The 23826-nt window shown below is 36.9% G+C and overlaps 1 protein-coding gene across 2 annotated transcripts in view; it reads left to right on the top strand.

Moving 5' to 3' along the window:
• Window positions 1-23235, top strand: part of CAND1 (cullin associated and neddylation dissociated 1) — a 28145-nt gene extending 4910 nt beyond the window's left edge. Inside the window, exons 3-15 of one of the 2 annotated variants that reach the window (XM_057429380.1) lie at window positions 11310-11464; window positions 12821-12944; window positions 13357-13613; window positions 13700-13805; window positions 14263-14408; window positions 15542-15834; window positions 16438-16579; window positions 17151-18644; window positions 19386-19481; window positions 20909-21078; window positions 21174-21338; window positions 21554-21661; window positions 22682-23235. In XM_057429380.1, the coding sequence (XP_057285363.1) occupies window positions 11310-11464; window positions 12821-12944; window positions 13357-13613; window positions 13700-13805; window positions 14263-14408; window positions 15542-15834; window positions 16438-16579; window positions 17151-18644; window positions 19386-19481; window positions 20909-21078; window positions 21174-21338; window positions 21554-21661; window positions 22682-22906 (3481 nt within the window). In that variant the 3' untranslated portion in view covers window positions 22907-23235. The remainder of the gene's footprint in view (window positions 1-11309; window positions 11465-12820; window positions 12945-13356; window positions 13614-13699; window positions 13806-14262; window positions 14409-15541; window positions 15835-16437; window positions 16580-17150; window positions 18645-19385; window positions 19482-20908; window positions 21079-21173; window positions 21339-21553; window positions 21662-22681) is intronic. The other variant, XM_057429381.1, reaches the window with a different exon arrangement.
• The last annotated feature ends 591 nt before the right edge of the window (window positions 23236-23826 follow it).

The raw sequence follows: 23826 nt of genomic DNA, 5'->3' as shown, positions 1-23826 counted from the left end.
TAATTGTACATCTGGTGTAGCTTTTCCAGAGCACCCTTTGAAGAGGTGCTGTTTATCGTGACGTACTTTTTATTCTTGGCCCTTCTGACTTTTTGTGCCCTTCAAGGGGGCCTTCTCCTTTAAGAAGCTTCTAGTGTTCACTGAGAATGGTTCTTGTTCTATGAGCTCAGATTTTCTAAAATACTCCATCTACTCTACTTAAATTGCATGAGGCATGAATTGAAGTAAACTTGCTGTGCAAGAGCTTTGGACAGCCTTGAAGAGTAGTTTCACATTGTGACTAGCTGAGTTAGTTTGTTTCAGCTTGTTATTCTTTACAGTTTGCTCCATCAGACTATCAAAGCAGAAAATTAAAGCCTGTGTGTACATCTGCTTATGTACTTAGGAGCTATGTTTGCCTCAGCTTCTGAAATATATTGAGTGATGGTAACTTGTACAGAGACACTAGTTAAGGAATAGTGAGTTTCAAGCCAAAGTTTAATCTTAGCAGTATAGTAATGTAATTGTTACTACTTTTTCACTAGTCTTATCAGGGTTGTGGAGTTGTTTAAATGTGTCTTCCCCCCTTTTTATAAACAAACAATACAAATGGCATGTTTCTTTTTAATTCGGACTTCTGCAATGTCCAAGTTCCTAGTGGTACAGCTTAAGTTCTATGGCTTTGAAACAGGTTGCTCAGAAGAGCAGATTATTATGAAACTTGGCTCAGGCTTAGAATTATCTTTATGTGAAATAGCATTTTGTATAAAAGTTTCATTGCAGCATGCTTGCAGTACAAGTTTGGAATCTTTCTGAGAAATCCAAATAATGCTTAAGAGCAGTGTTATATTTACTGTAATGGGACAAGAAACATGATGGAAAAGTTTTCAGGTAAATTGTAAACATTCATCTCGAATGTGTACATTCTTGAACCTATTAAATTTTCTTTTGCATCCCAATCACTTCTAGATATGCTTTGAGGACAAAATAAAAACCGCCTTAAAAGAGCATTCTCTTACTAAGGCAGCTTATACTCATGGTATTGTTCCATGACAGTTTTAAGCTAGTTCAGGCTAATGCTGCTTTGCAGTTCTCAACTTCTTTGTCCCTTTTCTTGTGCTGTTGCTTTTCAGATTTTGTTGTAGACTGGTTTGGGGACTTAAGTTTTCCTCTGGCTTAATGCTCTCCTCCTGCAATTGGATGAACATTGGTAGAAACAATAGTGGGGTGAAGGATGGTGGGGGAGGTTGAACACTATTATTAAGCTGTAGTTTTTCTAAGATGGTTCAAGCTGATTGAAACTCTTCCATCTAATACAATGCTGAGTGTAAACCAGATTTGTTGAGAAATTAAATTCAGCCAGCATATTTTTCTTGACTTTGTTTTTTATAATATTTTGTGCTGTCATTCTTGTTTATTTCTGTGACAAATTTGTTGGCACTTTCAGCTGAGAAAAGCATAAACTGCGTTTAGATCTCTGTTAGTTTAAATGCTCTGGTGAACTTTACATGCTGTCAGCAGGACCTTTCATCAAACTAGTACTTGATGACCCATTTGAGTAGGTATGGATTACCTCTCTCACAGAAAAGGGATTTAAGACAACCCTGTGTACCTTTGAATCTGTATTTGAGACAGATTTTTCCTTGGGGAAGGCAGGAAAGATTTGCAATTTGTTATGAGAGATTCCGCTCCAGGTAGATCAATGGAAACACTGTGAATGGCATAGGTATCGATCACTCCTTTAGCAGGTAAGAACCTCCTGTGGTACAATCACTCTTTCAGGGTTTGATTTGTGAGGTAACTGAACAGAACAGATTTAGAACAATTCAGAGCAGCCTTAAAGCACCATTTATTTTTAGGCAAGCGTAGCAACAAGTAAGTAGTGTTCTGGTTTTGCCTTATCCTCTGCTTGCTTTCACATATGGGTAGAAAGGGCTCTATGGTTAAAATGCTGCTGAACTTGTTTCTTATTGTCTCTTCAAAGCACACTAGTGATTTTGTTCTGATTCTTTCAGTTATATCACACTGTTTTGGACAGGATAAAACATGTTATCTGTTGGTTAGCGGAAGTCAGGTTGAGAGTTCATGGATATTTGGGTAGCTACCTTGTGAGGTGATTGTGCAGTTAATTTCTGAATAAAAAAGAAAATTAATGAGCTGCCTTTGTGCTCTTGGAGTAAAACTCAATCTGCTCTAAGTTGAAACCTACAAAAGGGAAGTGAGTATGTTTGTCAAGCTTCTGTTATTGCAGGCAGTAGATGCAAACTGGGTAACTAACTGCAGGTTGTTCACCTTGTTTTTCTTAGGAGCATGTAACTTTTTAAACATATTCTTCTTGTCAACCTTTTTTTTCTGCAGGAGCTGTTTTTTGCTTCATCTGATAGCCATAGGCTGTTTTATAGTCAGCCAGTGTAGAAAATGCTGTTGGATGTTCTTATGGCATATTCTTAGTTCAAGGCTGTTAGTGTAGTCCATGGTATCCTGTGCACCTTATTACAGTAGTAGTTATGCTGCCTGTAGCTCTGTCCAAGATTATGTGTATTTGGATTAGACAAGCAGTTTGGTTTATCTAAGCATAGGTATTGTGTTGGATGGATGGTTTGATCATTGCTGGTGATGTTGGGTGTAATGTTCTGTTGGCCCAAATTACCCATTAATTGTTTCATATGTTCAGTATTGTAGTTTAATGATGAGCTGCTTCTTGTTTTAAGCAGTTATCTTTGGTTTGTAATTCTGGTGTTTAAACCTGTACTTAAAATTTTTATTGCTTCACACTGAGCTGTTTCCTGAAACCTGCAAAAATTAAAACAAACACAACGTATATAAATACATGTAAGAAAAAAGAGGGATCAAAGTACTTTCAGTGTTTCCTCCCTTGCGATACTGTAGTTTCTCTGCATTCATCAGTGTGACTTCTCTGGGCAGTAGTTCAATATAGCGACCCCTGCTTGATGCTATAAGTGTGAGTCATTAGTGTGAGCAGGGTGATGCATGCATTGGTTGTTCTGTGGCTGATCCGGTTCGGCAGCTTTAAAGTTTTTTGGATGCTGTGGTAATACACTGCTGCACATCACGCTATACTAGTGATTTGAATCAGCAATATTTTTTTCCATTTATGAGTTTTAACTCTTCACTGTAAGTAGGTGTGCTTATTTGATAGCAATGAAGATATGCCAATTTGAGGCTATACTTGATCATGAGTTGATGTCCCTCTTCCTAATAAGAAGCTATGCTACAAACACTTCTTTCTTTTTCAAATGTATGTGACTTAAAGGAGGCAGTGTGTTATAGTTGCTGTTTATTTGCACAGGCAGCTCTAAGAGAGACTGGACACAAATTAGTGGCTAGAGAAAGGGAAAAGATCAAAGACCACTTAAAACAGTATCTGAAACTGCCTTCAAATGTGTAAAACACATAAGTGCAAAAGCTTTGTTTTCTGAATTGATTTTATAAAAGAAGGTTGCACTTTATTTTCCACTTAAAAGCTTAGTTTGTAATCTGGAACTAATAATAAGGTCTGTAGGTGATATGTACTGGTTTTAAAGGCGAGAAAAGCTTGAGGCAATTTTTAAAAAGTGCTTCATAACTGGTATGTCTGTTTTATTGAACTAAGAGGCTGAATAGATGGGGCTGAAGACACTTATTCAGGTAAAATCTGGTTTAATGCTTTCTAGAAACTAATTTCGAGTGTTTTTGTGAATGACTTAGTCATTTCGAGGGTTTGGTCATAAGCAAAAAGGTGTTTCCTATACTTAATTGAGATGGATCTAACTGACCAGCCTTTGCTGTGATTATATTAGTTACTCATAGGTTACATTTGAAAAAGAAACATTTAAATCAGAAACATTTAGTATTTGTTCAATAGCTCAGGTTTAAAAAAAGGCCTTACCATCATTTCAGATATTTTCACTTATGGAACAACTGTTTTTTGGTGGGGATCTGCTTCTCGTCTGTCAAAGCTGATGTATAAAAGGATGCTGTCAGCTGCAAATCTCTAGGATGCAGAAGATGCATTTTCATAGAGCTGCAGCAGTCATTGCGAACTGCAAAAAGCAGAAGACGTGATCTTCCAAGCAGTGAAAGGAGGGATGACATTGCCACCTGGAATCTCACCAACCAGGTAGCAAACTTGCGCACTACTAATCAGAAGAAAACTTTCAGGATTGCTATTCTGAAGGCTTGCCATGTTTTTTAAACGGTACTGTCACTCAGTTTTGTATGAATACACTTCCATAATTGTACAGGTGCTTGTTCCTGCTTCCTGGTGTTTCTATTTACAGTGCTGTTCCTGGAGCCTGCAGCATTACAGATGTGAAGTAGTTTCTACAGATTCTGCATTTGCACCTTTGTATACTGTAGTCTGTTGACTGAAACACATGGAATTTCTTTGGACCACTCTAGATGGTCCTCATAGCTTGGAATTGTGACTGTTTCTGTTCTAGGTGATTTGTGCTTGCGATGCTTGTAACACGTTTTTACTGTGCACCAAGGGTAGATGAACGCAACAATGCTGTGAGCAGCCACTGACTGACAGTGGTGTGTATTTGAAGAGAAACTAGTGATGCGTCAATGAAATACTGTCAAGGGAAACCTTTGCTGGAGAATGAAATGAAGTTGTGGAGAAAGCTGTGAGCTTTTTGAACTACTGGAGAAAGTGTTTTGGCTTTCAGGAGTGCAGTCAGGGATGGATAAATGTATTTGAGTCTGGGAGATAGTGCTTGTAGTAATTTGTGTGTTGGCAAATGCGTGTGTATAAATCTGGAATTTATCTGCTGGAAGAAAGAAGATCTTTACCAATATCGTTCACTAGAAATTATTTTAATAAGATTGCAGTATTAATTTACCATGATTGAAGCAGTAAACTAACCAGATTAGACTGTGGATATGGTCCCCTAAATCCCTGCTTTTAGGGATCTAATAGCTATGGAGATGATTTGATAGAATCTGAAGATTCCAGTACTTTTTTCTTAAATTAAACGTCAATTTCAGGTTAGGGCCTGAGATTTGGCTGCTTTTAACAAAGGGTGCTCTGTCAGGGCTGTTAGTTTTTGCAGAAGTAGTTATACTTTCTGAAGTGAGTTGCATTACATCTTCATTTCTGTATGCTTAAAAGGCTTCTTTTTATGCCTTTCATCAGATACCAGTCAGTAGCTCCTTTAACAGTTCTCTTGAGATCATCTGTAAGCTCTTTCTTTTAGAAATGTTGCCCCAAATTGTTTTTGTGTATACGTTTTTAAGATACGTGTGTATCTCCATAAAACACTCCACAAAATGAGTAAATTGCAATCTTCCTGAACCTGTGGCACTGGGGTGATCTTAATGCATCAATTTCAGATGTCTGTGGCCTAGTTTGAATATGTTAAGCTAGTTCTAAGTTTCGTGTATTAACAAAACTGAATTAGTTGTAAGTGATATTTCAGTGCATGGGTTTGGTAAATGTGTTGCCTTTGCTTTTTTTTTTTCCTTTTAAATTTCCATATTGACAGTATTTTCAGCAGGTTTTACTACACCAGCAGGGTGGGTAAGGAGAGAAGGAAACCAAGCAGGTTACAGTTTGTGAAGAAAGATATGGAAAGTGGTAGGTGTGATTGACTTGGGAATTGCATATTTCAGGGTGCTAATCTTAAATGCTGTGCCTCAAGTGCAAACACTGTTCTGAGTGGGGGTAAGGCATTATGAGCATGGCCATTGAAAAAGAAGCTCCTAAGTTTGTCTGACATGGTGACAGGCTATTAATGCCAAAACTTTGACTCTTACACTCGTTGCTATCATACTCTAAGTCACACTTGGTGACAGTTGAAACAAGGGCTTGTTTTATATAATAGATAAATCTCCTTTGTCCATGTCCTCCTCCTGTTTGTACTCCTTGCTTGCTGCCTTTTGTGTTTGTTGGGCATTTTAAATGATAATTAGCTCTTGCTACTGTGGATTCTTTGACCTGGAAAGAAAGGGTAACAGCAGTGGGCTGCATACAGCAGGTTTTGAGATGAAAGATGTGTTTTGGTTTTGTCTGCTGTAGAATCATGTGTACTAGGTGCCCAAGAGTGAAGGCCATAGATCTCAGCCGTTTGAGTCCATCTGGAATTACTGTCTCTTCTGGATCTGAGCCTAGCCCTCCAGTGTAGCTCCTTCCAACAGCTGTATGTGATGGTTTAGTTTGAGCTGTTGGAAGACTCATTTTTTGTGGTTTTTTCTTTTTTTTTAGGAATGGAAAAAGTGGGTGAGCATATTGGGTGAAACAATTTTTGAGGGTCTACAATTGTCCTGTGGTGTGAGCTGTATGGTGGAAAGGGATGGGTTTGGAACGACTGAGAGCACTATTAAGGCAGGAAGCAAAGGTGTGAGGAACTTTGGTGTGTATGGGAGTCTTTGTAGCAGGAGAATGGAAAGCTAGATGCTGAGACTGAAGACCAGGTTTCAGAGGAACTTGGAATTTGGGTTTGGATTTACCCTGTAGGTGCTTCTAAACTTGACCAGACTGTTCCTCTATTTTTCCTCATGCTTGCTCAAAATGACAATTGCTCTGACCAGAAGTGGGAGTTGCAAAAGTGACTTGTTCAAAATGAACAAATTCTATGTCAAGTCTGACTGTACATTCAGAAGTTAATTTGATATGGTCCAAGGAGCCAAGTCACATTAAAAGAACTGTGAGGTAATAGAAAGTGTATATAGGTCAACAAGTAAAATTAATACATGATAACATTCCTTGTTAACAGCACTTTGATATTAATCTGCGCATCCTCAAATCTCTACCACTAAAGCAATGCAGGAATGTCCTCCCCCCCCCCCCAAGCTGTACCAGCGCGGTAGTAAATGTGGGGTTTGTCTTCTTGTCGTTCTAGGTAAATGCACTACTAAGCTCCTAAACTAACTTCAGTGCCTTTATTTTGAATGCCATAGCCTTGAGCCTTTCCTTCTGCATAGTGATCTGTGACCTGTGTGTTCCTTCACAGCTGCCTGGCTGACAGCTTTATTAGGTAGCAGTAAACCTAGGGTCCAGCTGTGTTCTTGGAGAGTTAGACTTAAACTCCAGAGCAATTTGCAGTAAACCAAGAAAAGCTGTTTCACTTGTCATCTTGTACATTGTATGCTTGTGTCTCAATGCATATAAATTAAGAAAGGAACCCTCCTTTAGACTGTAAAGACTCGAGTAATTTTTCTGTCTTAAACCACTTGTGGGTTTCTGTAATACAATAATGTGGGAATTAGATGATTTAAGTACCAAGTGTAAAGTTATTTAAATACTTCTTTGCCTGAGTGGCATAACTTAATTTGGATTTGGGCTATCTACTGTCAGAATAAGTCTTCATTCAGAGCTTAGTGTCTTGATAGCTTGGGCAGATTTCTGCGAGCATCTAGATGACTTTCCTCTGCCCTCCCTCCCCCCAGTTGTATTTAGTTGACTTAATGTCCACGCTTTTTTAACTGTGAAAGTTGCTCGTAATTCAGAATAATTTTCAAAATCATATGAAATAAAAACATAACATTCTTTCCCCGTTGTGATTACTGAAGTCTGAAAGGAAGTACTTTGTGAAGTGTTTCACATCCAGATAGTTTCTTTCCAGTAATCTGCTGCAATTAGAATACGGTGCAATGAATTTACTAGCTTTGCTAGAACTATTAATCAGGGTTTAGCTCCATACCACAACCTGGCAACTTTATTATTACATTGTTCAATCAAATGTATAAAGTTGGATATTTTTTTTTCCCCTACCTTTTTTCAAGTGTCTTCAGCTTGTTTTGCTTTTGTAAAATGTTTTGAAAGGCTACTTTTGGAGAGGAGGGGAAAAATACCCTTGTGTATCAAACTAACTTGTGGCCAAACTGTTTAAAAAGTTTGATAATTACTGTTTGTTTCACATCAGGGAAGACTTAGGTGCAAATTAATATATTACGACTGTTCAATTTCTTTTCCTAAAGCATGGAACTCTGGTCACCCTGCTCCCTTTGCACTGAACAAGGAGTTAAACTAGGCAAATATTTCTAGTTGAAAGTTGGTTTGTTTTAAATTATGTTAATCTGTTTTACAAATAATTTCATCAGCTGCATGTTAAACTTCTCATGCCTTAAAAAGGTTGTGACCATATGGTGCTTAAATCATTGCAGTGTCAAAAGTCTGGCGTACTTGTAGTGAATAATGGCGTGGTTTTGAAAATTTCAACTTTTGCTTTCTTGATCTTAGTCTTGTTTTGATAACAGGATAGTTCATTTTTTCCTCTAGGGTTTCAGTTTGACTTTAACTCTCAAAAATTGGTGTTTGCTAATCCTATAGATGTCATTTTAGTCTTAGCTTTACTAGAATCAACTCTAATGAAAAGCAGTATTAGCATTCAGTGTGGAAAAACATGAAGCTTCTATGGAGGCATTACATTCTAATGTAGTCCTAATATAATTAGTTGGTAATTGGCTTTAAGATGCTCCTTTCTTCACATTTGTTCATACATTGATATTCACATATTTCAGTTTTATAGCTCCGATTTTAAAAAAAGCTTGTCTGTGTACATTGTGCACAATGTTAGAGGACAGATACAAAATTTGTACCCTCCCTTGTAAACCACAGAAACATCTGTTGTGTAATGTATGGCTCTGTCAGTTGCACTAGAGTCATAGAATAGTTAGGGTTGGAAAGGACCTTAAGATCATCTAGTTCCAACACCCCTGCCATGGGAAGGGACACCTGACACTAAACCACATCACCTAAGGCTCTGTCCAACCTGGACTTGAACACTGCCAGGGATGGAGCATTCACAGCTTCCCTGGGCAACCCATTCCAGTGCCTCACCACCCTAACAGGAAATAATTTCTTCCATATATCCATCTAAACTTCCCATTTAAGTTTTAACCCGTTACCCCTTGTCCTATCACTACAGTCCCTAATGAGGAGTCCCTCTCCAGCATCCTTATAGCCCCACTTCAGATACTGTAAGGCTGCTATGAGGTCTCCACGCAGTCTTTTCTTCTCCAGGCTGAACAGCCCCAACTTTCTCAGCCTATCTTCATACAGGAGGTGCTCCAGTCCCCTGATCATCCTCGTGGCCCTCCTCTGGACTTGTTCCAACAGTTCCATGTCCTTTTTATGTTGAGGACACCAGAACTGCACACAATACTCCAGGTGAGGTCTCACAAGAGCAGAGTAGAGGGGCAGGATCACCTCCTTCGACCTGCTGGTCATGCTCCTTTTGATGCAGCCCAGGATACTGTTGGCTTTCTGGGCTGCGAGTGCACACCGAAGCCAGCTCATCTTCATTTTCTCATTGACCAACACCCCCAAGATCAGCACTTGAAACTGCTTTAACACTGTCTATCCTCACAGCACAAGTCTGGAGCTGTTGCATGACCTTGCTTTGACTTCTGTACTGCAAGTTGAGCCCTGATTTCCACAAAAACAGCAGCAAGACTTAATATTTTGAAAAATGCTTCCTGAAAAAAAAAAATTAAAAATCTACAGATGTTTCTCCACTCCTCAAACTCTTAACCAATTGTTCTGGTACAAAGAGCTTACTTGAAATCCTCACTCTTTACTGCTCATTAAAGTTCATGCTGAGAACATACATGTAAAATCTCTTGGAAGTCTTTGGTACTTTGTCACTGTGGCTGAAGTTGAATTTGATGGTGATGTGTATAAATTCTGGTGTGTTTCATAGGAAGAAAAACATTGAGGTGCTGTTGAAAGTCAGGCTGTAGGATTTCCTTGGTGGAAATCTGGAGCAACTGCAAAGCAACTGGGAGATGGTCTGTGCACAACACCAAGTCAAAATGCTATTCATTATCCCTTTGATTCAGGTAGAAGAGAAAATAAATAGTAGTTTTCTGGAGTTATATCTGTTTTTCTGTTAATTCTGTTGTGGGCTATACTTCCTGTTTAATTCCCACATTTTCTGTAGGTGGTCCTTGCTACTGCTGTCTCCATTCTTGCTTCAAGCCATTGCTTTTACTCCTGTGTGACTGCTGCACACAGCTCCTCATCTTGCTGCCATTGCTTCCGTCAGGGTCAGTGCAGAACCTAAGCTTGGTAGAACTTTAGCTTCATGTGACATCTCATGTCTAGTTTTGATGTCTTATTAGTAAGCATGCTTTCTTGATTGCATAGTGATACTATGGGTGCTGCCACAGAGAATTAAAGAGAGAATAATTGGCAAGATCAATATACAGAGGACAGAAGCTTACAAAAAAGGGAGCTATGTCTTTCAGAGAAATTACTGTATGTACAGGTTAACAGTACTGTTTTTTGGTGGAATGTGGTAGGAATGCTTATAGCACGGTGTGTAACACTTTTTTCTTTTTTTCAGGATTTGATGTGTGCATTTTTAATATAGTATGTTTGAGGGAGTTGAATTAGATTAAAATATTTGGTGATTTAAAGCATTTTGAAATTCATTTTCTTGAGATGCTTTGAAGGTGGGCATTTTAAACATACAGAGAAACTAGGTAAGCAAATTTGAAGCAAGAGGGGGGTAGTAGGAGAAAGAGAGAATAAGTTCTCAGAGTCTTTGTGCAGGATTTTCACAGGTGAGTGGAAGGAAATAGGGAATATAAAGTTACGTTTTTGCAGAACTTCCCTCTTGGAACAGAACATTAACAATGGAGACAGATACTGAAAGTTGGTGATAGGGCTGAGACTATGGTGAAGGATGGTGTATTTCTTAGTAATAAACTAGACTTTACTGGGACATCTGTGGTTTTAGCGTTTTGAACAAGTGGGAGCATTTGACAAAGGAATACAAGATTAAGATGCTCAAAGCAGTTGGAATGACTGAAAACTCACAGTTCAGAGGAAAGAGGAAATATTACTGTGTGCTGTATGTATAGTGGTGCTGGGTGTCTGTGTGGAGGAGAACATGCCATGTCATTGTTTTTTATGTTGTTTGCCTTCTATTAAGGAAGGCACTCTAAAGTACAGAATGAGTCTGAGACTGAACCCAAGTGTTGTGTAGAATAAAGATGCAGCAGTTAAGGTTGCTTGTCTGTGAACTAAGCAGGCACTAAGTCAAGCACATAAACTGATGGCTCTGGCTAGGCAACTTTTTGTTGTAAACCTTAGTGTTAAGTGAGAAGTAAGAGAGACCCTGATTTGAGACTCAAGCAAGACAGTCATGCAAAAACTGTTTCCACCACTTAGATTAAAAACATGTACTAAACCACTGTTTTGTTATGAAACTTACGGAGGCAGGTTTCAACCCAACCAGTTGAAGGTTTCCAGATTTTGAAATTATGCTTTATATTACTATCAAAACCAACCTTAAGTTTGTGACTTGAATGTAAAATACTAAAATGAAATAAGGAAGGTTATTTAAGATTGCAGATTTAATATTTTTCTTCTGTTTATACAGCCTTGGCCCTTTGGTGAGTAAAGTGAAGGAGTATCAAGTGGAGACCATTGTAGATACCCTCTGTACAAACATGCTTTCAGATAAAGAACAATTACGTGACATTTCAAGCATTGGCCTTAAAACTGTGATTGGAGAACTTCCCCCAGCTTCCAGTGGTAAGGCATTTTGTACTCAAGACTACCTAGTTTTATAATTTCATTACTAACTAAAAAAAAATAAATGCAAAAGCTGGGTCCCTCAGTGAAGAGGCTTTGGTTCATTTAATGTTGGAATTGACTTGTCAGAGGAAAAATGCATGGCACAGCTATCCTTTTAGATGTTTCGTTTCTTCTCTGTATTTCCAGATTTTGCTAGTTTGAAAACTTTTTTTACTAAAGGATTGCATTAATATGAAAACCAAACTTACAGTATATAAACTTCAGTATAACAAATTGAGTGTAAAAGCCTCCTATTTTAATAATTGCCTTGGTGGAACAACTCTAGGCTGTAGTAATAGCTAAATCTCAGCTTGCGTTTTGATTGATAGTATTCTTTAAAATTGTTTATAACTTGGGTATTTTTCTTTTATGATCTTCTTTCTTAGTTTCTGGCAAGTGTTTTGGAAAGTACCCCGTGTTTCTAACAGTTGCCTGATAAATTACTGAAATGCTTGCCTGCAGTTTTAAATAAAGGCAGTCTTTCCTTCAAAACAGATAGTAATGATGAACAGCTCATGGCATTACTTTTTTATTCAAGTAATACTCAGATATCATAACATAAGATATGAATGAGAACAGAGAAGTGATTCAAAAGGGTTTGGAAATGCAGGTTTTAGAAACTGAGGTTTATTAAAAAAAAAAATAAATTTAAAAACAAATGAAGATGAGTGCTAGCCTTTGGATATCTGATACCATGACATGAGTTTCTTCTCTTGTCAAAATTACTCCATACACTGTTAGACAGTTGGGGAAAGGGGGAAACTCTGGAGTTGTGCTAAAGATACTTTTACTTGAATTTTAAAATACTTGGGGTATACATTTCCCCCCTTCTCAAATGTTTCAGCAGTATTACAGGTACTTATTACTTAAGCAGCTTCTTGGACAAAGATTTTTCTCTTTGATAGAGCCACCTCTAAAGAACAGCTGTATATCTACTGCTGTGCTTCCCCCTACCTGTAGTTTATTTCTTTAGCCCTTTCAATTACTGTGCTCGGTTTGTCTTGGCCTTCACTTTCCATTGTTTGCCCTGCCAAGAGCAGTGTGCTTTCCCATAAGGTATATAAACCAGACATTTTAAGAAGTCCTCCTTCTTGGTATTTTTGTACATAGGTAGTCTTTCAGCTCTAACGCACGGTGCATATTACATTAGCAAACAAACTGGCTGTTCAAGCTTGTTTTGTTGGATGGGAAGATTTTTTTTAATGTTGAGATCAGGTTGCTTTTCATGTCATGAACATCATCTCTGGTGTTAAAAACTGGGGGGCTTTGAGGATTTTTCATTATGAAAATGCTGAGGTTTTGTTATTCTTTCAGGTTCTGCATTAGCAGCTAATGTTTGCAAAAAGATCACAGGGCGTCTCACTAGTGCTATAGCCAAACAGGAAGATGTGTCTGTTCAACTGGAGGCACTTGATATTATGGCTGATATGCTAAGCAGGTAAACATCACTCTTCCAAAATGCTGGTAAATGCTGATAAATACTCCTTAAAGCTTGACCTTTAATTTTCCAAATGTTAAATTTAAATTACTTGAAGTTATATAATAGGGTAATGTATTAAAGGTGAAACATTTAGGAGAGAAAAGTGAATGTACTAAAGATAAGTTCATTGATAGGTTGCTTGTTATTTAATCTTCTGTGAATTGTAGTTTTAAGATTATTTTAATGTTTATTGCTTTGAGGGTATGTTTTAAACTAATTTAATTTTTTAAAAAGTTCCAAAACCTTAAATGTAAAGACTAATTGCTATCTGTGTGTGATGTTTTGGGAATATTTAAAGGAATTGTTGTAAATATATGGACAAAGTTATCTAGATTCAATTGGTTTGAGTTTGTGTTTTGTCTGTTTTAAGGCAAGGAGGACTGCTTGTTAACTTCCATCCTTCAATTCTGACCTGTCTGCTCCCCCAGCTGACTAGCCCCAGACTTGCTGTGAGGAAAAGAACCATCATTGCTCTTGGTCACCTGGTTATGAGTTGTGGCAATATGGTATTTGTTGACCTCATTGAACATCTGTTGACAGAACTGTCTAAAAATGATTCCATGTCAACAACTAGGACCTATATACAGTGTATTGCTGCTATTAGTAGGCAAGCAGGTCACAGAATAGGTAAGAAAAATATATAAATTATCTTTAATTTTAAAAGTTTTTATGTGAGAGTAATTACTTTGCTAACTTTTTTTTCCCCTTACCAGGTGAATATCTTGAGAAAATAATTCCTTTGGTTGTAAAGTTTTGTAATGTAGACGATGATGAACTACGAGAGTACTGCATTCAAGCCTTTGAATCCTTTGTTAGGAGGTAAGATGTAATAATGTGTGCCATTTGATGTCAAGAGACAGTCCCCTTGGTACAAAATATTTTTGCAAGCTCTTAGCTGGAACTGTTCCTATAACTATGTCTTGTAACTTAACTTCTAAACAGTGTGTTATATCTGTACTGAAGAAACTTTCTACTGTGCCATTACTACTTACAGGAAGTATTCTAATACTACTTGTTGTCCAATAGTAGTGACAAAAACATAAGTACCCAAAGGCATATCTTGGTTCTCTGCAATCTTCCAATCTAGCAGATCCAGTTATATGGTAGCATTGTACTTTCTGACCTTTCTTTCAGAATTTCTGTAATTCTGATGGATGAATTGAGGGTGCTTGGTTTGGCCAGTGTCTTCAAAATGCAGTATGTATTGTGAAGTCTTTTAGGAGTATTTTAATTCTTCAAAGTAATTTGACATTGATTGTATTTTTATATTATGCAGATGTCCCAAAGAAGTTTATCCTCATGTAACTACTATTATAAACATTTGTCTTAAATATCTTACCTATGATCCTAATTACAATTATGATGATGAAGATGAAGATGAAAATGCTATGGATGCTGATGGTGGTGATGATGATGATCAAGGTATATTCTCCTTTTGGTTTGGGGGAGAGGAAGAGCTTGTGAACCTGCACTCATCTGAGAAAATCAGTATGGGTGGAATTGCTATTAAGTACCAGCATTTGAATCACTTGCAGGCTTTTGTATTCAATTTTTGTACTGTTTGTAAAAATACTTTATGAACTCACTTCTTGGAATAAAAGTATAGGATGTTAGTGCTAGAGAGAAATAATTCCAAGGGTGAACATAGGGTACAAGACAAATATTTTAAAATACTTGAAAGGTGGAAAATGGCAGAAGCATGTAGGATGATATAACTAAAGTGAGAAGAACATCAGTTAATGAATTGAAAATACATATTCAGCCTGGGAGAGGCTCCTCGCTACTTTCTGCTATGTGTCGCTACCTAATGCGTAAAATGAGAATAGATTGAAAATTGCAAGATACTCAGTATTTTTTGTAGGATAACAAAATATTTAAGAGTGAAAGGTATAAGGTGTTAGTTGTTAATATGGTGACAATATATACATGTATACATGTGTGTATATATATATATATACAATATATACATATATATGACAATATATATGTAAGCTTTATGGAAAGTTGGACGCACAAGTAATCTGAACCCAGAGCATAATATTCTCATTACTTTTAAGAATACATGAGCTGCATAGTTGTTGATTTAGTGCATAAGAAGTTAACCTGTATTGCTTACTGAATGGTGGGGTTTTGTTGTCATTTTTTGGCTCAGAGTATGGTTTGATTTCTTGCTAGAAAGAAACAAACAGGACAGTTTGTTGAATCTTGATCAGCTAGTAACTGTTGTTGCATTCTTGCTTATGTCATGAGTAAGGAGGAATATGCTTTAAATCAGTAGTCAGGCTGTAACTAAGATGCAAACTGCCTTGTCATGTTTGCAGTTTAAATCAATACATGTGTAAGACTAGTGTGAAAAAATTGGCAGAGAAAATAATTAGTCTTATGATTTAGGCAGCTTAGAAGGCTTTTTATCTAAGGTTTTTAATGTTCTTCTGAAACTTTCTTTGGTGTGCCTTGTGGAAAGGACCCAAGGGTATTCTTAATAATTGCTTAAAATAAAACTTAATGCTTTGATTGTCTAGACTTGAACATATTCATTATCTATTTTTTTCAAGGGAGTGATGATGAATATAGCGATGATGATGACATGAGCTGGAAAGTGAGGCGTGCAGCTGCTAAGTGTCTGGATGCTGTGGTTAGCACACGGCATGAAATGCTTCCCGAATTCTACAAAACTGTATCTCCTGCTTTAATAGCCAGATTCAAAGAACGTGAGGAGAATGTTAAAGCAGATGTTTTTCATGCGTATCTTTCTCTTTTAAAACAAACTCGACCTGTGCAAAGTTGGCTTTGTGATCCTGATGCAATGGAACAAGGAGAGACGCCATTGACAATGCTTCAGAGTCAGGTTATTTATCAGAAATTTTGTTATTTTTGAGAGCAGGCACTGAAGTTGTGCCCTGTCCGTAAGGATAGTTCTTGAAATGTGCCATATCATACTTTCCTCATACACAGATCACAGTTGATTACTGTGGTACTAACACAGAGAGCAAGCCAGCTAAACTGGTCCAGGGAAGTGCAGCAGTCTTGGAAAGTTAAATCCAAACTCAGCAAATATGCTTATCTGATGTCAGTATTTTATCACCACCTGTAAAAGTTGCATGTCCTATGTAGTTTAGCCAAATTACCAAAGCAAAACAGTTATTTTTTTGCATTCTATAGTGCAGATGTAAGCTAACTTGATTTGCTGCAACATATTCTAGTTGCAGAATAAAAAGGATAATGCTGCAAATCTTTTTCTAAGTGTTTTGTTTCATGTCACCTTTTAAAGTTAAATTGCTAATTTTAATAGCATTTCTTTTGACTAATTTCCCCGTTTCTATAAGTTCCCTAGTACCCTAGAGAAATCAGAAATAGAGGGGTAGGATACACATCTTTCTATTACCCTAGTGATCAAAGATGAAAGAAATGTCAGCTGTTGAATCAATTAACAAATGTGTGATGATTGCAGGTCCCCAACATAGTTAAAGCTTTGCACAAACAGATGAAGGAGAAAAGCGTGAAGACTCGTCAGTGTTGCTTTAACATGCTAACTGAGCTAGTAAATGTGTTACCTGGAGCCCTAACACAACATGTTCCTGTACTTGTACCGGGTATGAAAAACGTAATATCAACTTAAGGATTTATTAGTAAATTGAATGTGAAGTTTCAAAATCTTTAAATCTTGACTGTTTTTTTGCAAAAGCTTTGAAGTGTTCCTTCTGTTTAAAGAAATTAGCAAAATTATCAGCTACTATGTGGATGCATGTAAATATTTTGGAGACATATTTCAATCTTGAAAACAAGCATTAATTCTAAGCGAGCTTTTTACTTCTATATTTAAAGAAAAAGATAATTTGATTCTTAATTGCAAAATCACACTGCATTTCTGATCTCAGGAGAGTGAAACCTAAAATGTTGAATTTGAAGTAACAAAGGAAAGTAAGTTTGGAAAAGTTTGAAGGTTCAGAATCGGTTTATAAATCAGAAAATACATCACAAGTCATCAGAGGTCCTGTGTCCTCTGTGTAGAGGAAGCTTGAAAACTAATTGATTGAATAAACTGTTGAAAGGGGCTTAGAAGCATTCAAAAAAGGTTGGGAGCAGGAAAACATAAATTCAGTATTGCTGCCTTCCTTCAGACATTTTGCTAACCTAAAAAGATATTTTTCTTTTTTCTTCCAGGAATAATTTTTTCACTGAATGACAAATCAAGTTCTTCTAATCTGAAGATAGATGCATTGTCCTGTTTGTATGTGATCCTCTGCAATCATTCTCCCCAGGTCTTTCATCCTCACGTTCAAGCATTGGTACCTCCAGTTGTAGCTTGTGTTGGAGACCCATTTTACAAGATAACATCAGAAGCGCTTTTGGTTACACAACAACTTGTGAAGGTTATTCGTCCTTTAGACCAGCCTTCTTCCTTTGATGCTACTCCTTACATCAAAGATTTGTTTACTTGTACAATCAAGAGATTAAAGGCTGCTGACATTGACCAGGAAGTGAAAGAAAGGGCGATATCTTGTATGGGTCAAATAATTTGTAGCCTTGGTGATAGCCTAGGCACAGACCTGCCTAGTACACTTCAGATCTTCCTAGAGAGGTTGAAGAATGAGATCACTCGGTTAACTACAGTAAAGGCCATGACATTGATTGCTGGTTCTCCTTTGAAGATAGATTTGAGACCAATCCTTGGTGAGGGAGTTCCTATTCTTGCTTCTTTTTTGAGAAAGAACCAGCGAGCTTTGAAACTGGGTACTCTTTCTGCTCTAGATATTTTAATTAAGAATTACAGTGACAGCTTGACAGCTGCGATGATTGATGCTGTCCTGGATGAGCTTCCACCTCTGATTAGTGAAAGTGATATGCATGTCTCACAGATGGCTATCAGTTTTCTGACAACACTGGCTAAAGTATATCCTTCCTCCCTGTCAAAGATTAGTGGGTCCATTCTCAATGAACTTATTGGGCTGGTGAGGTCACCTTTGCTTCAGGGTGGAGCTCTTAGTGCCATGCTAGAATTTTTCCAAGCTTTGGTTGTGACTGGTACAAATAATTTAGGCTATATGGATTTACTGCGCATGTTAACGGGTCCAGTGTACTCACAGAGTACAGCACTTACTCATAAGCAGTCTTACTATTCCATTGCCAAATGTGTTGCTGCCCTTACTCGAGCCTGCCCTAAGGAAGGACCAGCGGTTGTAGGTCAGTTCATTCAGGACGTCAAGAACTCAAGGTCCACGGATTCAATTCGTCTTTTGGCTCTACTTTCTCTTGGGGAAGTTGGGCATCACATTGACTTAAGTGGACAAATTGAGCTGAAGTCTGTAATATTAGAAGCGTTCTCTTCTCCTAGTGAAGAAGTCAAATCAGCTGCGTCTTATGCATTAGGCAGTATTAGCGTTGGCAATCTTCCTGAGTATCTGCCGTTTGTCTTGCAAGAAATAACCAGTCAACCTAAGAGGCAGTACCTTCTTCTTCATTCCTTGAAAGAAATAATTAGCTCTGCATCAGTGATTGGTCTCAAACCATATGTTGAGAACATCTGGGCCTTACTCCTGAAACACTGCGAATGTGCAGAAGAGGGTACAAGGAATGTTGTTGCTGAATGCTTGGGCAAGCTTACATTAATAGACCCAGAGACTCTGCTTCCACGACTCAAGGGATACTTGGCGTCAGGTGAGTAGTGGTAAATCATGTACATATTGTAGCAAATGGCCTTACGCTATCTATTAGTTTTGCAAATTACTTGCTTAAATTTTGTAATATTCTTGAAGTTTTGCTCCTCCCAGCAACAATGTGCAGCTTAGATGGCTCCCTTTTTGCAAGTTGTTGGTCATACGTAATATGTATTACTTTTATATTCTGCTTTCAGACTGTGGTATTTCAATTGATACTATGTTTAGCAGAGAGCTATAAGCTTAAGGCAGAAAGAACATGGGTGACAAAAGGACAGATAGACAAACCAATTAGAACATGTTGATCTTTTGATGTAAATCACAGTATTCCTAATTTTCAGGTAAAAATTCAGAATTTTTTAAGGATTAGGAAATTGTGCATACCTTATGAATCTTGTCAGTAGAGTTCCTGGTCTGAAACTGTTTTCTTCATGCACTTCTGCTTTAAAAAGGAGAGTTATCTGTAGGCCTACACGTGATGATAAAAAAATTGGTTCTAACAGGCTTATTACTTGAATTTTCTGTAGCAGATAACATTAAATGCTTATTACCAATATCATGTTAAAATGCCTTCTCCATAGATTTAGTTGAGTTACATATTGCATTGCTAGTAATAAACAGCATTTCTTGTTTAGTGTTCTTAAAAGTACTAGAAGTTTAAAAAGAACAGCATTGAGTGTGATTTAAATTCTGTAGTTGTACTGTTTTAATGTTACATATTCACACTTTTGTTTCATATTAGGGTCTTCATATGCTCGAAGTTCAGTGGTTACTGCTGTTAAGTTCACTATTTCTGATCATCCACAACCCATAGACCCACTTCTGAAGAACTGCATAGGTAAGTTCTTTACTTTTACTAACAGCTTCTGTTTTCAGGCAATAGAATTGCATTTAAAATGTGTTCTTTTTGTTTTCAGAAGTAAGTATTTTTCACGTACTGGTATTAGCTGCTAATGATAACTGTTAGAACAGTTACAAAATGTTTCCATATTAGCCAGTTATTTTTATTAATTGTAGTTTTCTTGAATTCTGAGCAGTAAAAATTGTGTGATTAAAAATTTTATATGTATATTGAAGCTGTGATACAAGAAGCTAAGGCTTTTCCTGAGATGGGATCCAAAAGCTGATTTTTTTTCATGTGCTCTTGCAGATTATGTCATTTTGATGTGGTAAGTTACTGTCTTTACCCAGGAGGGCAGTCTTGGAAATATTTGACATTCAGTCACTTAAAATATAAATGCATGTCTGAATTCTGAGTATTATCAGGTGGTGAATTGTAAATTTAGGTCCTAATGATTCTATAATGCTTATGGTCTGAAAGCATTTGGAAGTATGTATATTTTTACAGGGATAATGTAATCAAAGCTTTCAGTGTAACACCAGTATGATAAAAAGTGATTTAGCTGTGCTGTGGCTTTTTGATCTTTTCTTATTTGTATGACAAAGTATTGTAGAATTGTTTAATATGCTATAGTGACTGGCTTATAGCGTATTAATTATAGGTTTAAAGATGTATAAAAAATTGTGCATACTGCTAAACCTAAGGGGGGGGGGGGGAACAATCTTTAAAACCCATGGTCTTGCGGAGAGCAAGGTTTTTATTTACGATGAAGTGGAATCAGTTACTTTGTGTTATTTTCATCACTAAGCTTTATTTTTTTTTTATTATATAGTCAAGAATTGTTTGCGTCATGTCCCGTCCCCCCTTCCCCCCCCTTTATCTCCCATGGAAGCTGCCTTGCCCTTTTGGTTTCTGGAAATATGAATTGATTATTCTGTAAAAAAACAAAGCTATTGGTATCTTGTACTTAAAAAAACCTCAGCCATCTTTAGTTTTGTTACCCAATTTCTTTTTTGTGTAGAAGTCGCTTTGGTGTTTATACCTTGTTGTTTTTCTCCTTTTTAAAATTTCACTTTGCAAACATTGAGGAAAATATGTTCCTGCATGAATTTATTTTAACAAGGCTGTGTTACAGAACTGTAGAAATTCCAGGTTGAAAATGCCTGAAGGCAGAGTTGGATGAGAGAGTTATTTGTACATTAATATATACTGAGCTAGGGTTATTTTGGGGCAATCTAAGAATTCTCAATATATGCTGATTTAAGGTTAAAAATCAGTATTTTGATAGTCTCCTTAAGAGGGGTTTTCTAATTCTTGAACTGCAGAATTGAAATTGTTTTTCTGATACAACTAAGCGAGGATATTGTTAAAGTAACAAATGAAAAAGATCTCACAAGTTGATTTATTTCTGTACATGATTGCAGGTGATTTCCTGAAAACATTGGAGGACCCAGATCTCAATGTCAGGAGAGTAGCACTGGTGACATTTAACTCAGCTGCACACAATAAACCATCATTAATAAGGGACCTCTTAGACACTGTGCTTCCTCATCTTTACAATGAAACAAAAGTCAGAAAGGAATTAATTAGAGAGGTATGTTAACTAAGAAAAAGTGTTAAATATATGTAAATGGATTCTTTGTTTTCTAAGTATATTACTTCTTAACTTTGTTTTTTATTTGCAAACAGGTGGAAATGGGACCATTTAAGCATACAGTTGATGATGGGTTGGACATAAGGAAGGCAGCTTTTGAGTGCATGTATACTCTTTTGGATAGCTGTTTGGATAGACTAGATATTTTTGAATTCTTAAACCATGTAGAAGATGGCCTGAAGGACCACTATGATATTAAGGTTAGCTGTTATTTTTCTCTGTGTAGTCAAAATTTTTTATGTAGTGAATAGACTGAAATGGTAAAAATATTACTTCATATGCTTAAATACTTCACTGTATTTGCCATTTCCATTAAAGTGTTGCTGTTAAAAGGTTACACAGCATTGCAGGAAATATATCTTCATGTATGTGCTGAGCATCACTAATTGTTGAATTACCGTTTTTCTCAACCTAGATGCTAACCTTTTTAATGTTGGTGAGACTGTCTACCCTTTGTCCAAGCGCAGTGCTGCAGAGGTTGGATAGGCTTGTTGAACCTTTGCGTGCTACGTGTACAACTAAGGTATTTAAATTTAAACCAATTTAATTATTTCATGTTGTCTTACAGAAATATAAATGAACTTGTGTATGAAGAATGCTGTGCAGCTGCAGCATTTTCCTGAGTTACAGTTAATAAACTGCAGTAGGCAGGATAATATGTGCACCTTTACACATGTATTGAAATTCTTTAAATTACAAATGGACGGGTAGACTTGTTTGCTTCTTTTAAAAAATCCTATGATCCTTGATATTTCTTTTGTTCTGTAAAAATTTAGCTTCTATATGGGCAAATTGTAAGTCTCACTTCTTTATAAGTAGTAAAACTGGGAATTGAGAGGTTTTTCCTGACTTCTGATGATTACCTTGGATCATACAAACATTTGGGTGATGAAAGGAGGCAGAATAACTAGTCTTTTTTTGCTGTTTTTTTGTTATTTTTTTTTCCCCTTTATACATTTGTATTAGGAGAATCTTGGTGCAGTTAGTCTCCTTCCATTCCTGTTCTTGTCTTGATCCACCTGCATGCTCTGACAGTCACTTAATGTGTGATTTACTTTGCTTTTCCATTACTGTAGTCTGTTCTATTTCCCATGGAGAAATTTGACTGGTTTTAATGATAATTTATGTTTGTATTATTGAAACATCTTTTGAGAATTATAACAGAAGGTTAAGCAGTTATTCCAATGAAGGCCAACTTTTAAAAAAATGTTATGTCCTCTGGAAGCTGGAAGTACTATGATAATATCAGTCTAATGTCATTTACTGACCTTAGTAGCTAGAGGTTGACTGCTATAATTATTTTGATTTGTAACTGACCTGGTAGTTTACAGCCTTTTTCTGCTTGCTTAGCAATAAACTGCTGGTATAAATACTGCTAAAAAGTAGTTGTTTGGGGGGAGTTAAGAGCTTAGGCCATTTTGAAAACTGTTTAGAGTGGTAGAATGGAATGAAATAGGTCTTTGTAAGGTAGTTATTTTATTTTCAGGTGTGTGTAAAAGGAGGGTTAAGCAGAAGTTTCAAATGTATTTAATTTTCTTCCTAGGTAAAGGCAAACTCAGTGAAACAGGAGTTTGAGAAGCAAGATGAACTGAAACGATCTGCTATGAGGGCAGTAGCAGCGCTTCTAACCATTCCAGAAGCAGAGAAGAGTCCATTAATGAGTGAATTTCAGTCACAAATAAGCTCTAACCCTGAGCTTGCAGCCATCTTTGAAAGTATCCAAAAAGATTCATCATCCACTAACTTGGAATCAATGGACACTAGTTAGATGTTTGTCCAAAATGGGGACCATTACGTTGAACCATATGATGCACTGAATTGACAGGTTATGAGTAAGAAACAGAAAACTTATCTAATCTACACATTGTTCCACTTTATTACCTTTATGGAGACAGTTGGCTTTTCCCATTGTTGCTTTTCTAGCATTTATTCCAGAAATATATTTCCGTAATCCAGAGTTTGTTAACCACTCTTGTTTTAGCGGATTTGGCCACATTTGGGAATTAAACAGTTGACGCATGGTATATGGAAATAGGTTCCAACATCCATTTGCCCTGTAAAGTTTAGGATTAAAATGTCAAAATTTTGTGACCATGATTTTTTTTTTTTCTTTTATTCACTCTTTCTTCTTGTGAACAAAATCCGGGGGAGGTGGGAATCAAGCATCCAAATGCACCATGTTTTTGTGTACCTTTTATTCTTTTTTGTTTCAGCTTCATAAATTGGTTTGGCTGGTAGATGGAATCTGTATAAGATTTATTCTAAAGAAGGTTTGGGCACAGTATAAAAAAAAAGCAGACATAAATGTCATTTTTAGAGGCGTGGGGATTAGGAAACAAATATCCCTGTTGTGCACACTGATTTTGCATGAGCAAGTTTACAAATATATATTGTCTGTAAAACAGCATGTGCAGTTTATTTGTAATGCAAGTTAAAATAAGTTCTACTGTATCAGTGCAGTTTTCAGGTATTTTGACATATAGACCATTCATTCAAGAAGGGATGAATGAAGGCTGGTTGTCTTAACTTGGCTTTTTTAAATGCCAGTAGTATGACCCTGCAGATGTTAAATATGGTAATTCCTGCAGTGCTCATGGCTTTTCATTCCCAAAGGCTGGATCCTCTGGAATTGAGGTGGACAAACTGGAAGATCGGAGGGAAATAGGATGAGATGGAGGTAAAATGAGC

This window comes from Pezoporus wallicus, unplaced genomic scaffold (genome assembly GCF_028554395.1).
Source record: "Pezoporus wallicus isolate ANWC-B61680 ecotype Strahan unplaced genomic scaffold, APGP_CSIRO_Pwel_v1 contig_5069, whole genome shotgun sequence".
Taxonomy (NCBI): Eukaryota; Metazoa; Chordata; class Aves; order Psittaciformes; family Psittacidae; genus Pezoporus; species Pezoporus wallicus.
The sequence above is the reverse complement of the archived record's forward strand: the minus strand, read 5'-3'. Positions and strand labels throughout refer to the sequence as shown.